Source organism: Rhinolophus hipposideros, assembly GCF_964194185.1.
Source record: "Rhinolophus hipposideros genome assembly, chromosome: 4".
NCBI lineage: Eukaryota > Metazoa > Chordata > Mammalia > Chiroptera > Rhinolophidae > Rhinolophus > Rhinolophus hipposideros.
The window spans coordinates 50655028-50668804 of record NC_138050.1 but is presented as its reverse complement, the minus strand read 5'-3'; the positions used below and the strand labels follow the sequence as shown (position 1 = coordinate 50668804).

The window sequence follows — 13777 nt, the reverse complement described above, 5'->3', positions numbered from 1 at the left end:
TTGCATGCTCTCTCCATGGACTTCACTGGGCCCTCAAAAAAAAGATTGGCAAATCCTGAGAAATCGTCCCTCATGGTATTAGGTTTGGGGGAGAAAAACAGCAGCTGCTGCAGGAAAGGCATAAAACCTGTGGGTTCCTTCTCCCCATGAGACAAAAGCCTTAAACTGCTGTGGAAAAAGCAACACATCTCCCTTGGCTACCTTCATAAAAATCTGTATTATATAATATTAGAGCTTCTGACTACTTTTAGATTAAAGGATTTTACTCTGTTTCTAACTATGCTTCATGGAGTTAGTAAAGTTTTGTTTTTTTTAACTTGTTCTCCAGGAAACTGGGGACTGTTCCAACTGGGGCAAGGGAGCAGAAAAGAACTCAACCTCTCCAGCCAGCTCAGAATACCATTGATCCTTGAACAACGTGGGGTGGGGGTGGGGTGGGGGGCATTGACACCGTGCAATGGAAATTCCAGGTATAACTTTTGACTTTCCAAAAACTTTACCATCTGCCTTTATATCCCTTGGTTTCCTATCCCTCGGCTTCGCATCGGCAGATTCAACCAACTGTGGATCGAAAACAGTACTTTTACATTCCCAACTGTTTCTCCAACATGGATCAAAAATACTGTTTTTAATCCGTGGTTGATTGAATCTGTGGATGTGAAACCCGGGATAGGAAGGGCTGACTGTATTTGAAAAAAAAAAAAAATCTGATTATAAGTGGACTTCGCAGTGGAAACCCGTGTGGTTCAAGGATCAACTGTGCTTGCCGGGGCCAGAACTACAGCTAGGGCAGGGACGGGCATTGACATCCAGGACACACATCCCTGCCTAACACTAAGACTTAGAACCCAGATCGCCTCCCCCCCAATACCCCCACCAGGCTGGCAGGTATGAAATTAAACGATAACAGCAGAATGCTATTGAGAGTGTCTTAGTTAGTTGGGGCTGCTCTAACCAAGAACCACAGACAGAGTGCTCGTTTAGTTCTCATAGTTTTGGAGGCTGGAAGTCCAAGGTCATGGTTGGATTGTGGTGAGATCCTTCCTCAGGTTGCAGACTGCTGACTTCTAGTTGTACCCTCACATGGTGGAAAGCTCTCTAGCCTCCTCTAATCCCATGCCAGAGTGCTCCATCCGCATGACCTAATCACCTCCCAAAGGCCCCCAATCATGGTTGGGATTATATTTCAGCAGAAACATTTTGGGGAGACACAAACATTCAGTTCCTAACAAAGTGTTACAGGAGCACGAGGAAAGACCCCATCTGAGGTATAGCACACAAGGAGAAACTAAAGCTGAGGCCAGAGCAGACACTGAGAGAAACCCTCAGACAAACGGTCTCCCACCCTATACATAAGGCAGCATTGGAGCCTGGTACAAGCTTTTCCTCATCTGCAAAATGGGGATAATATTAGTGCTACATCATAGAATTATGTAAAGATTGAACAAGAGGATCCATACTAAGTAGCTAGCAAATTGACAGGCACCTACATGCTCAGTAGATATTTTCAATATCATCTACTATCGCCATTACAGTCCAACTAGCCAGTTGAGGGTTCTCTTGTTCCTCAATATTGTCACCCAACCCATGGGTGTCAGCCCACATCTGAACTCTATTAGCAGAGGACTTGTCCGCCATGCCCAGCTTTGCGTGGAAAGCTCTCCCTTGAATTGAGCTGTTGTGTTACTTCTCATAAGTTCCAATGACCAATCTTAGTTAAACCTCTTAGACTGCTACAGCACAGTTCTCATTGCCCCCCTCGTAAGACTCATTTAAATATTTAAAGCCAGTCTTCACTAGTTCTGTCATGGCTTAACCATCTCGTCCATATATTGCCCATGTTCCTCTGAATTCATGCTTCATATTTTTTGCCATTCTAGCTGCTGCTTTTGCATACTCTCTGGTTTTGCATTCTAAGTCTCAAGGCCATTTACGCGGGTGCCATCTCACTAGGGTAGAGCAGTACGACTCACCTTCCACATCTTAGAGACTGCACTTCCATGATGCAGAGAGCACGCCCGAGGTAGCGCCTGCGTTTTGGGTGGCTGTATCGCTCTTCTCACTTTCATGGAGCTTGCTGTGGATTTAAGTTGGAGGCTTTCATTCCTGTATGCTTGCAACACAAGGCCCTACCTTTACCTTGTATAATTTTTTTAACTGACTTGTAAAATTGTACATGCATTTCACATTATTACTTTGCTCCGTTTCTCTGTCTCATGCTTTTTTTTCAAATCTCGATTTCTGCCATTTAGTATAATCATTCTCTCCCAGCTTTATGATATACACATTTTTTAAAAACTTGTCATTTGTAGATTTTGTCAAGTCATTAATTAAAGATGTTAGAACAGATGGGGCCAAAAGGCAAGCTCTGCAGCAGGACATCAGAAATGCTCTTCCAGGTTGAAATGTATCTAATTGGCACCATTCCCGTGATTATACACCCACCAACTCTACTAACATCCAGATCATGTTTCTCCATTTGCCCAGACATAATTCATTAAAGACCTTGTTAAGTTCTTTGTTACAGCTCAGGTATTCTGTCTACTGCATTTTTCTAACCTACCCAAACTTACAAAATAGGAAATGAATGTCGTCTGAAATGATTTTTTCTTGGGGCCCCAGGCTGGCTCCAGTAATTGCTGCTTCCTTTATGTATTCTAAAACTATGCCTAGAATTAATATCAAGCTCACTGGTCTACAGCATCCAGAACTCACACTCTTCTCTAATATACCTGTCTCTAATTTCCCTACTGCTTACCATATTTCAATAAAAATTGAGCTATTCAGCAGGCTCCTTGGTAAATCAGACTACTGCTCAATAGAATTAATCCACAGATGAGACATTATTTAGAGTTGCTAGTTTTTTCACTGTAATATCTTAATTTGCTCTGGGTTTTAGTTTCCTTTCATGAGTGTTCTTTTAAAAATGATCGTTATAGTTCCTTTGGTTCTCATATTATTAATTGCACAACACACAGAATGTGACAAGATACACACAAAATGCCTGGCTCTTGAGGACAGACAACCGGGCAATGAGGATTCATGATTTTTTTTTTAAAATCTTTTTTAAAAAAATGAGATATAATTGACATGTAACATTATATTAGTTTTAGGTGTACAATATGATTCAATATTTGTATAAGAGGAATTACATGTGAGATTCACATTCCAAATAGGGAATTTCAGTGGAAGCCAAAGGGTGCTGAAAGACCCATCGCCCCTCTTGCCCCCCCACGCCACACCAAGTCATTTATTTATTTGAGATTTACACATCATAGCAGTTTTTGCTCTTTTCCAGGCAGCAGTTCTGTTTATATTTAGGAGGATGTAACTTGCGACCTTGCTTCAAAAAGCTCAAACCTCAAACATAAGACATCTCCTCTGATATTCAGAAGTTAAGTGACTAGGGTAGAATTTATTTTTTCCAAGTCCACAGATGTTATTTTTAACGTGAAGTTTGGTTATGAGAACACACATGTAGATACAAGACACCATAAAGCAGTGATCACTATTCGCATTTTAGGGCAATAATTAACTCCTCTGGTCCTTTGCGTTGGTGTGAAGTACTAGGAGTAAATGGGAATGCAAATGGATTTTTTTTTTAAAGATTTTATTGGGGAAGGGGAACAGGACTTTATTGGGGAACACTGTACTTCCAGGACTTTTTTCCAAGTCAAGTTGTTGTCCTTTCTATCTTAGTTATGGAGGGCGCAGCTCAGCTCCAGGTCCAGTAGCCGTTGCTAGTTGCAGGGGGCACAGCCCACCATCCCTTGTGGGAGTCGAGGAATCAAACTGGCAACCTTGTGGTTGAGAAGACCGGCTCCAACCAACTGAGCCATCTGGGAGGCAGTTCAGCTCAAGGTGCCGTGTTCAATCTTAGATGCAGGGGGCAGAGCCCTCCATTTCTTGAGGGACTCGAGGAATTGAACTGGCAACCTTGTGGTTGAGAGCCCACTGGCCCATGTGGGAATCGAACCGCAGCCTTCGGAGTTAGGAGCATGGAGCTCTAACCGCCTGAGTCACCGAGCTGGCCCCTGCAAATGGATTCCTGAAATTACATTAAAAAGTTTTGTTCCATCCCTGCTCAAAGCCCCTTGATGAAGACAGTAGGCGTCTTAGGTCTCACCAACAGTTTTATGAAAACACAAATTTTCACAGAAGTCAATGGAGGTGACTTGGAATTAACAATTTGGCTTTCTCAGCACCTTACTCGGGCCAAATCTCTCACTATGGGGCTTGTGGCTGTCTTTTCATGGAAGAAAGGGTGTGCTGTGTTTTGATTTTTAAAGGTATTAGGTGCTTACATAAACCAATAAAAACATGCCCCCGAGTGATTGAAATTTGTTGTATTTATTTCTTTCTAAAGTTTGTACATTTACATATATCATATACATACTTTAAATCCTTCACTATTTCGCATGATTTCTATTACATAAAAACCATTTAAATGCAATAAATTTTGTTGTTGTAAAACAACAAATTATCCCCAACTTATAAAAACACAGGAACAGTTATATTCATGAACATTTACACAATAGAGAAATGTACTATATATAAATCACAGCTTCTATACATACTACACGGTTTAGGTTTACTTCAATAACAGTGAAATAGGGTAATACTTATATACAACTATTTTAATAAAAAATAAAGCAATTGTAAAATGTAAACTTAATTTTCAAAATATTCTTTAAACACTTTAACAATATCCACATAAATTACTGTTCCATTCAAAGGATGACCACCACAAATGCCCTAATTTTCTAGGAGATGGCATTTCTTAAATCTGATGGGTGGTAACAAGGAACAGCCTTCCATTACGTGATTCGGCACCACTGGCTTACCCAAGTCTGCTAATGCCGACAGTTTGGCCACTATAAAGGAGTACACTGCTATTTTGTCACTAATTACTTTCACAATTTGCAGGGACATATGGCACCAGGACTGCAATGAAACTGAAATGATTGGTGGAGAAAACTTTGAAGGTAAAGGGGTGTTTCACACTGCCAATTAGGTTGAGCCACAGCAAGTAGAACCCAGTTAACAGGCCGGACAAGTTACAGGCCTGTTTTATATTAAAGGACACAAACTACCATTCTCTGCCTGTCTGTCCTACAGTGATCAAGGCTGACAGTATCGATTCTCCACTTGTGCAAATTTCTGTTCTAGAAACAGGCCTCTGAAACTTGAGGTAGAAGAGAATGCAGGGAGGCCCTTAGGCCTTTACCCAACAGCTCTCATCTGGACTGAGCACAATGGCTAAGCGGTAAGCCTAGCGTTCCTTGACCCTTCCCACAGAAATGAAACGTTTTCCATTTTCAGAAATCTGCGTGCAAAGGCAAGGGTATCATCCCTGGTTAGAGCTCAGTGTGCCAACTTGTGTCTTCCAAGAGCAAAAGACATGGTCTTGGCTCGAGTCAGAGAATTTCTTAAATGCTATTGTTTGTGCCCCCCCCCAGTGACTCAGTCACTCTTAAGAGGTGATACCTTGCCTCGGCTGATCAGGACAGCTGGATTCAGACAGCCAGAGAAGCAGTGTGTGAAACCCAGGATGTGCGTGCTGCTCAGCAGGAGCCGAAGTGGAGGGCGAGGCCAGGCGAAGCTCCTCTTTGCAGAGACAATACATTGCCACCCTCTGGGGGCGCCCCCGGGACTCAGGGGTTACAGCAAGGAGCCTCAGACCTGCCCCGCTGCCCTTAACTGAGTTTTGTGGCTCGGACTTTGTGTCTGAAGACTTACCCAGGCAGGCACACAGGGAAATAATAAGTGAAACTCCAAAATTCTCTCCATTCATCAACATTTTCAGGAATTGAGTTCAGGTGCTTATTTTATAACACTATTTGTGAGAGTTTAGCTCTCCACCCTGCACAGGGAAACATATCTTAGCTAGGTTCCTTCCCATTTCCATCCTCATCGTTGCTGCTGATGGAAAAGTACTTAACTGGTCAGCAGACTTCACCCTGAGCTCTGTCTCACCTGGGCAGCACAGAGGGGCGTGTGGACAGGCACAGCAGCGCTCCTCCAGGACGCCCTTTGCTGCCTCTCTGTTTGCACCTCCTTCTCAAAGGAAGATCCCCAGAGCAAACAGCAATGCCACCCTGGACAACAGGGCACACCTGCCTTCCGGAACTTCCCCAGGCTACTGCGGGATGCTGGACAGCGGCTGCTTGTGAATTACAAGACAGCCGTCAACTTGGTGGTCCAGCAGATGTGATGGATGTGATGGTGTGTGTCCCCTCATTTCTTTGTTAAAAATGCAGTGCATCTCAGTCAGACACTAGAGCTCAAACTCCTCCCTGGCCCTTGGAAAACATTCCTGTGATGCGATTTCCACCCCCTTTTGTCCATTACCTCCTCACAACACTCGGGCCCTTTGTGTCTTAAGTTCGTATAACTTAAAACCTGCACTATGTGGACACAGTGCAAGCATATGTACACATGTGAGAGGCCCAGACATGTAAACCCTTCCCCTTACACACCTCCCGGGACAGTAAACTGGTTCTGAATCGCTTGGGAGCAGGGGACTGACCATGTGACTGCCTACCTCAAGGGGGAGACAACCAGCTCACACATTCCCCCCGTCCCCAAATTTTGTTTGGTCTGATTACTCTTGTTCCTATAGCTTAAAAAACGTACCCTAATGGCATTAAAAATCAATGTGCATTTATACTCTCTGCAGAGTGGATATTATCATCTTTGCCAAATGGTTACTTGGCTTTGTAAGAACTACATGGCTTTATATCAAAAGTCCAAACATTTCACATGATTAAGGCCCAAACTGAAACTGTTTATTTTTGCTACACCTTTTTATATGATTTCTGAATCAAACGGACGTTTTTGCAGAGCACTGTAATTCTCAGAAGGAAACTCTCTTGCAGAACAAAGACCCTGTTGATCAGTCACAGAGCCAGTTCACTGCACGTCAAGAACAAATTAGGAAATATGGCATATTTGCAAAAATAGTTTGAGACTGTAGTTAATAATAATAATAATAATAATAATAATAATAAAAAGCTCAAGTGTAACTACCAACACTGCAGCCTGGAGCCGAAGATTACTCTCCCACTCCACAATTCTAATTCTCTGAATCAGATTCAGATATAAGAACATGAGGCAGCGCGTTTCCACAGATCCACTGCACTCAACCACTCACTCGAACACACTCAGATGCTGCTTGAAATACACCAAACATGCTGAGTAATAAAGCTTTAATCTCTAGTTACCTATGTACACAATGTCAGATAAGCAATAAGCTTGAACAACTAAGGCCCGTGGCTCTTCTTTGGGGAGAGGCAGGAAAAGAGACCTAAGTATAAAAATATTAGATAAAGTTTTAACCTGGTCCATAGCCTGTCCTAAGATTCTGTTACCTGTGACACTAGATGCTAGTTTGTGCAACTGCGAACCTAGACTATAGTACCCGACCTGGGGAGGCCCTGATATGCTTTAGCGTCTGTAACATTTCTTTAAACTAAAGAAGAAAGCATGTGGTGCCAGAAGAGTGGTTTGATCTACTGTAAAACAGACACAGGTACATAAATGATGTGGTGGGTACTTAATTAGTTCTTCTGAAAGCTCTATTTTTCTGGACTAATTACAACAATAAAGAACGTGTGCGTTAAAGCATCGCATTTTGTAAAAAGTCCCAAAACTGTCAGTTTGACTTTATATTTAAGTGCTCTTAATACTGAAGTTGCTAAGACTGCACAGGCTGCCTGTTTTTTTGTTTTTTTTTAAAATTCTTTTCTGTATATCCCAAACTATAATGAGCTATGCCTTACTATTGTACACAGTACACTGAAATAGTTTCACAAAGTTAATTCAGAGTCATTTTTGCCCTGGTGATTCAAAGCTCAAAGATGGAATATTCTAGCATAAAATATTATTATTACAAAAATTTAATCAAAATATCATTTGAATTTAAGTTTAATAAAACAGTGTCACTATATATACTCTCAATAACTGCATTATATACTCAATCCTATGAGGTTTTTACTTGCTTTTCATATCACACTGGTTATTAAGGACAAAAATAAATTTGATGTACATATACCATATACTGATATACAATCTACACAGAGATACATATACATACGTACAACTATAAATACCCACAAATACAACATTGGCAGGTAACAGAAAGCATTTTCTTTGAAGTCTGACATACTATCTATATGAATATTTTCCAAAAGCCTGAAACACTACAGATACACACATAAATTACACAGGATGAGCCAAAGAGGCTGAAAGAAACCTACTGTATATACAATTACTTAACTTGCAATATTTTCTTGCTGTTGCATTCAAGTCAACAAACTGTCATGCAGATTCAAGTATTTACTGGCATTCTCTCTATGAAGACATTCTCTCTGCATGCAATGGGCCAGTTATTGTCCTAAGGAGAAGGCTGCCCACTTGGGTTTTGGATACTATAGGTACAAAAGGAGAATGGCAATGACTTTGGACTTGAGTCCTCCATGTAAGAATGAGACATTGAAAAGGAACCCAAGAGGAGAAGCAGTGACAAAGCACCTCTCTGTCACTTGTTGGGAGTACTCTGTGGTGAACTACTGATCTCTTAAGTCCTCTGCATGACTTGATGATGGAAGATGTCAAAAGGCTGCTGAAGAGACCTGTTGACCTGGGGCAGACTGGTGACCCAGCCTGTGAGAAGTGCCAGCCAGAACGCTTTGGAGCAACGTCAGCCCAGACGCGCATCTGCCTACAAAGGAGGCTGGTCAGAGTGATTTAGATGCTCTGGGAGAAAAGCATTTAAACCTGAAGTCACGCTATTACTCATTAACTAGACTCAATTTTTAACAAGTCCTAGGATGCCATTGTGGATGCCTGTTCATCAGTGCTATTCTACAACTGGAAAAAATGTTGTCATTGGACAAGTGAAGAGATTGTTCTCTGTTGAAATTAACTAAGGTGGCTACCAACCTGCTAAAAACTTGACCAGGTCCACAAAAGCTGAACAACAGAGAATTGGACCTACAAGGCCAAGAAACTCCCTGTGAATTCAGGCTTAAAAAATCTTAACTGATCGCTACCAAGAAAAATGTCAAAGGGATTCAAATTCCAATGACAACTAACTAAACCCAAGCAAGTCTTGATAGTAAGACAATGGAGAAGCTTCTTTAAAGCCAACTTTCTTCCAGTCATCTGCGATTAGGGATAAAGGCAGAGAAAAGGTGTAGCTCCTAGCCACAGCAGGCCTGGCCTCACCTAAGAACATCTTCCCAGGCTCTTCACAAGACAGAGGGAGCAGCAGGCAGTGCCGGCAGAAAATTCGATAATTTTGTGCTTAGGCAGCAAGGGAACTCCTTCCCTGCTGGTTATCTAAATTCTTCTCCAGCCTCCGAAGTTCTGTGGTTTGGCCACAGGGTGAAATACAAACTCAAGACACCAACCTCAGGTTGGCCTTGGAAAGCCAGCCAACTTTCCTCACCTAGAACGAATTGCCTCATATCACTTCTAACTAGGAAACAGTCCTCATCTTCTGAACTAGGATAACAGTTGGAGAAGCACACAGGGTTTTGCACAGCTGCTTTCTATCCTGTTTATCTAAGAGCAATAGGAAAGGTTACACATAATCCAGGAGCTACAGTTCCACCAGAGGACCCTCCCACGTGTTGGCTTTACTGAGATTAATTAAAATGCAGGGAAGTATTGCTTGCTTTAATTAGGCATTGCTGAGAGTTCCTGGGAAGATGTTGTTAAGAAAGGTGCACTTCAAATAATATCTATGGCCTGGCAATAAAATAAAGACTCTGCACGCTAGTAATTAAGTTTTGATTGCTCACAAAGAATTCCTGCCACTTCTCTGTAAAAGTCAACCTGTGAAGTGGGGCACAAACTCTGAAACTCTCAAAGATTTTATACATGAACCACTTCTATGGTCAATCGTGCAACAAGACTATCACCAAGGTATTTTGGTGATTAGCAAGATTTCCTAGGCTGAATATTCCATATTACGTGTATTTATGTGAAGGGGAATACTGATTTATTCCATGGAGAGGAATGCCAAGGCTCCTGATGTTGAGGTATGGGTGAGGAACGGGGTTGGGTGGGGCAGGTGTAGTACCTTCAGAAGGAAATGAGGAGGAGAGCTCCCCGTACTGTGAACTGGGCAGTAGGCTGGGGTTAGCTGTGGAAACACATTCAGTTTCTTCTGACTAGATACCACAGGAAAGAAATGATCACAAAAGAAAATGTGAACGCCTATGGGCAAGAGTCTCAGAATCTAGTCACCTCGGGGGCTACCTCCTCCTACAGGATAAACTCTTGGCCTGCGAGGCACAGTGACAACAGACAGTAACCTTAGAGGCCGCAGGGAGATGTTCTCAGCCCACTCCCTATAGATGGACATCATGCCAGGGCGATCTGCCATCCGGGCTCACCAAATAACCTTGCACTTGTCTTTAAAGATAAATTATGAAAACACAGCATATCACAGCTTCAAAAGTGCCCTTCTCATCCAATTACTTATTAGCATATCCCGACGTTCCTGGAGATAACATTAGTGACTCATAAAGGGAACAGTGGTGTGGTGATGCGAATGCTAGCTGCGTTATTTTAGAACTTGAAATGTCAGAAACACAGCAGCAAGGTACCATTCTGTGTCTATTGTACATTGTAAGTAAACTACACGGACATTCTGTATACACAGACGCACTCACGCTGTGGGTAAATGCATTCAAGCCTGTCAGGGATGTTTATTTTTCTTTAGTTATTGAAGCTCAGAGACGACATGATCTACGTACCTCTCTCCCCTTGGCTGAGGATAAATATCTAGGCAGAAGACAAATAGGCTGATTATTCAGATTCTAGGAAAAAAGATAATTCCCTTGTGGAAATCTCAGATTCAGTCAGAAGCTACAAAAATGAATCAGGTCCAAGAGCCATATTGGTAACTACCATGTTTGCTTCTCGGTTTTGAAACATAAATTTAGTCGTTGCCTTTACCTAAACAAGAGGGTTAGAGTGAATTTTTCAAAGGTGTGGCAAAACACTTACATAAGGGAGGCAGCTACCACTTTAGAGAGGGGTTTCTCTTTTCTGGGCACCAGCAAATATGGCCATTTATATCGGTGAAGGAAGTACACGTGAATAAGTAATGATGTAATTAAATGCTGGCACGTCAGAACAATATACCACTAAGACTACCATGGTTTAACAGCAGGTTTCCTCTAATTCACTGGAACCACGCTATTCACGCAGAGCCCCTGATTCTTTGGTCATAGTACCTTTAACTAAAAAACTGAGTAGAACTAGAGCCAATTTCTGTGGGAGGGAACAGTATTCAAAGCGGTTCTGTTAGTTCTGAAGCTGAGATTATAGCTTTAAGGATCACAAAATTTCAAGGTTTCAAAACCAGCAAGTTCTAACTCATCGTGGACTCAATTTTTACTCTTTTCTCTTCCTGTACATGAAAACGCTCTGTTTGTCACCCTGAATTTCAAAGGGACCATCACTGGAGCAAACTCATGACTGTAAGATTAACAGGACTATTCTGATAGAAAGAAATGATTTAAAATAAAGTGTTTATTTTTAGGGGCAAGTTCAGTAGTAGCAGAGTGAAGTGGCTGTCAAAGAGACTGAGATAAGAATGAGCCAAGTAACTCTGTATATGCAACCAGCTGCTTCCTCAGTTTTCCAACCATAATTCATTTAGACAACTTATTACTTTCAGACTAATTTTAAGGAATCAATATTCATTGCTGGACAACTACTTTTTCCTCTTATTTTATTTTGGTTAAGACCCCAATATTCTCACAACCAGGCGATAACACCAATTCCTAGATGGCAGGGTACTGATGATAGAGATGGTTCTGGATTCCTACTAGACCCTGTGGGAGTGAGGTAACAATTCCCTGTAGACCGCACACATGCTACTGCTTCAGCTCCCCAAGAATCGATCATTGTCACGATCCTTTAGGAAAGAAAATGAACTTGGTGTCATCTTTCCTCCACCTTCAATGGCAAAAAGATTCCACTTCCTCTTTCCTTGCTTGGCTGAAATGGACTCAACTTCAAGCAAACGACACACTTCCTAAGTTCTCCAGTCCTGCGATCTTCACACCCGTTTCCTGCTTCCAGCAGGGTTGGAACGCAACAGTAACTGCTCATATGCACCCATAGCTGCGTCACCGTGGAACATCTTGATTCCCAGAACGGGAATTCTGGACTGAACTTCTGTGAGTGCTCAATTCCACCTCTGTGACTGGGCAAGATTTCACATGTAAAGGCTTTTATATTAACTCTGGCTAGAATTTACTAAACTACAAAGTTTGTCCAGTTAAATGTTTCACGATGGATTAACTTTTTAACCTTAAAAAAAAAAGTGTAACAGTTGGTTTGAGAATACAAAAAACTGAGTGCAAACAAGAGAAAAACCAAAGGAGAAGTGATACATAATTCATTCTGAAATCATGATCTCCTCCCCCTCACAAAAGGTGCATTAGTTATTAAGAAGCAAAATCGTCAAAGAAATCAAGTGCAAAGAGACAATCTGTACAGAAACTAACAAAAATATACAATAGAAAAGGTTCCTAATGCACCATTTAGTCACAGACTTTTTTTTTTTTTAAATATATTCATGGATTTACCAGAAAGATCTTGAAAAACTATTTTGCTCCATGACCAGCGCGTTCCTGGTCGCAGATGGATTCTAAGTAACTTTCTGCTTAATGCTTGGTGTTTCAGGTCGGTGATCTTTCCTCTCTGACACATTACGCTTGACTTTGGCAGTGACCGGAGATGAATCTGGGTTCAGCGAAGGACTCGAATGCGACTTCTTTAGTCCTGCGGCCTCACTTTCACTGTTACACAGGAGCAACTTGCCTCCTTCTTTTAGGATGCTGACGTAAGTTTCGTAACGGGTTTTCTGGAGGGAAAGTCAGACAAGAATGGTCGTCAGTACACTCTTCACAAATGCCTGTGTGCAACACCCAGTGCGTCATCTACCAGAGAGAACGAGTGGCTGTTGAAGATCTGACTGCATTCCCCAAAGTGGGCAACAGCTGCAGGAGAACGACGGATTTGTTACTTTAGATAAGAAGATAGCATTTTAGTTCTCCTTGGCTCTACAATTTGAAAGAATGTCAACTTGGAATTAATTATTGGCCATTTGATGGAGGAATCCTGCTTCCTGGAAACTTGGGCACAAGAAGCGTGTAAGCGAGAGGAGGGTAACCTCTGGTTTTGGTGACTGGAAGGCTCTTACGGCTCAGTGCTATCTGTAGTCACCGGAACTTCCCTCACGTGACCGAGGCCTCATGTGACACATGCTTGGTTATGGTTGTTCACTCTTTCCTACTCCCTGAAACTCAAAAAGACAGCTTGAGGAATCAGTCTGTGGTGACTCTACTCTCCAGTCTCCTACGAGACCACAACGTTCTCCAGAAGCTGCTCTGGGTTCCCTGCCAAACTTCAAATTATTTTCTGATGCTTTTCTCATTCTACATTTTTTTCCCCATCATCAATTATTTGTTGAGTGTCCACTATATTTTAAACAGCTCCTGATTCTATTGTCTCTGGGTATCTTTTTGTAAGAATAACTGAGAAGAACACTGCAGAGATGTTTTTCTGTTAAAAAAAAAAGTATCAAATAGAGTTAAGTTTCTAAATCACTATATAGTGCTGTTATATATATTGCAAACTATAGAAGGGTCTCAGATTCTTGATTTGATAGATTCTAGTCAAAATAAATCTTTCACCGTACGGCTTCAACACATGAAGGATTTATAGAAGGCCTAATGTGTTGTATTTTTAA

At 41.7% G+C, this 13777-nt stretch overlaps 1 protein-coding gene across 5 annotated transcripts in view; it reads right to left on the bottom strand.

The window, feature by feature from the left end:
- Nucleotides 1–7746: 7746 nt before the first annotated feature.
- Nucleotides 7747–13777, bottom strand: part of PSD3 (pleckstrin and Sec7 domain containing 3) — a 366738-nt gene continuing 360707 nt past the window's right edge. For 4 of the 5 annotated variants that reach the window (XM_081046336.1, XM_081046338.1, XM_081046337.1 and 1 more), the window contains one exon: nucleotides 7755–12889. In XM_081046336.1, the coding sequence (XP_080902462.1) occupies nucleotides 12674–12889 (216 nt within the window). In that variant the 3' untranslated portion in view covers nucleotides 7755–12673. Of the gene's footprint in view, nucleotides 12890–13777 lie in introns of all 5 variants that reach the window. The other variant, XM_081046340.1, reaches the window with a different exon arrangement.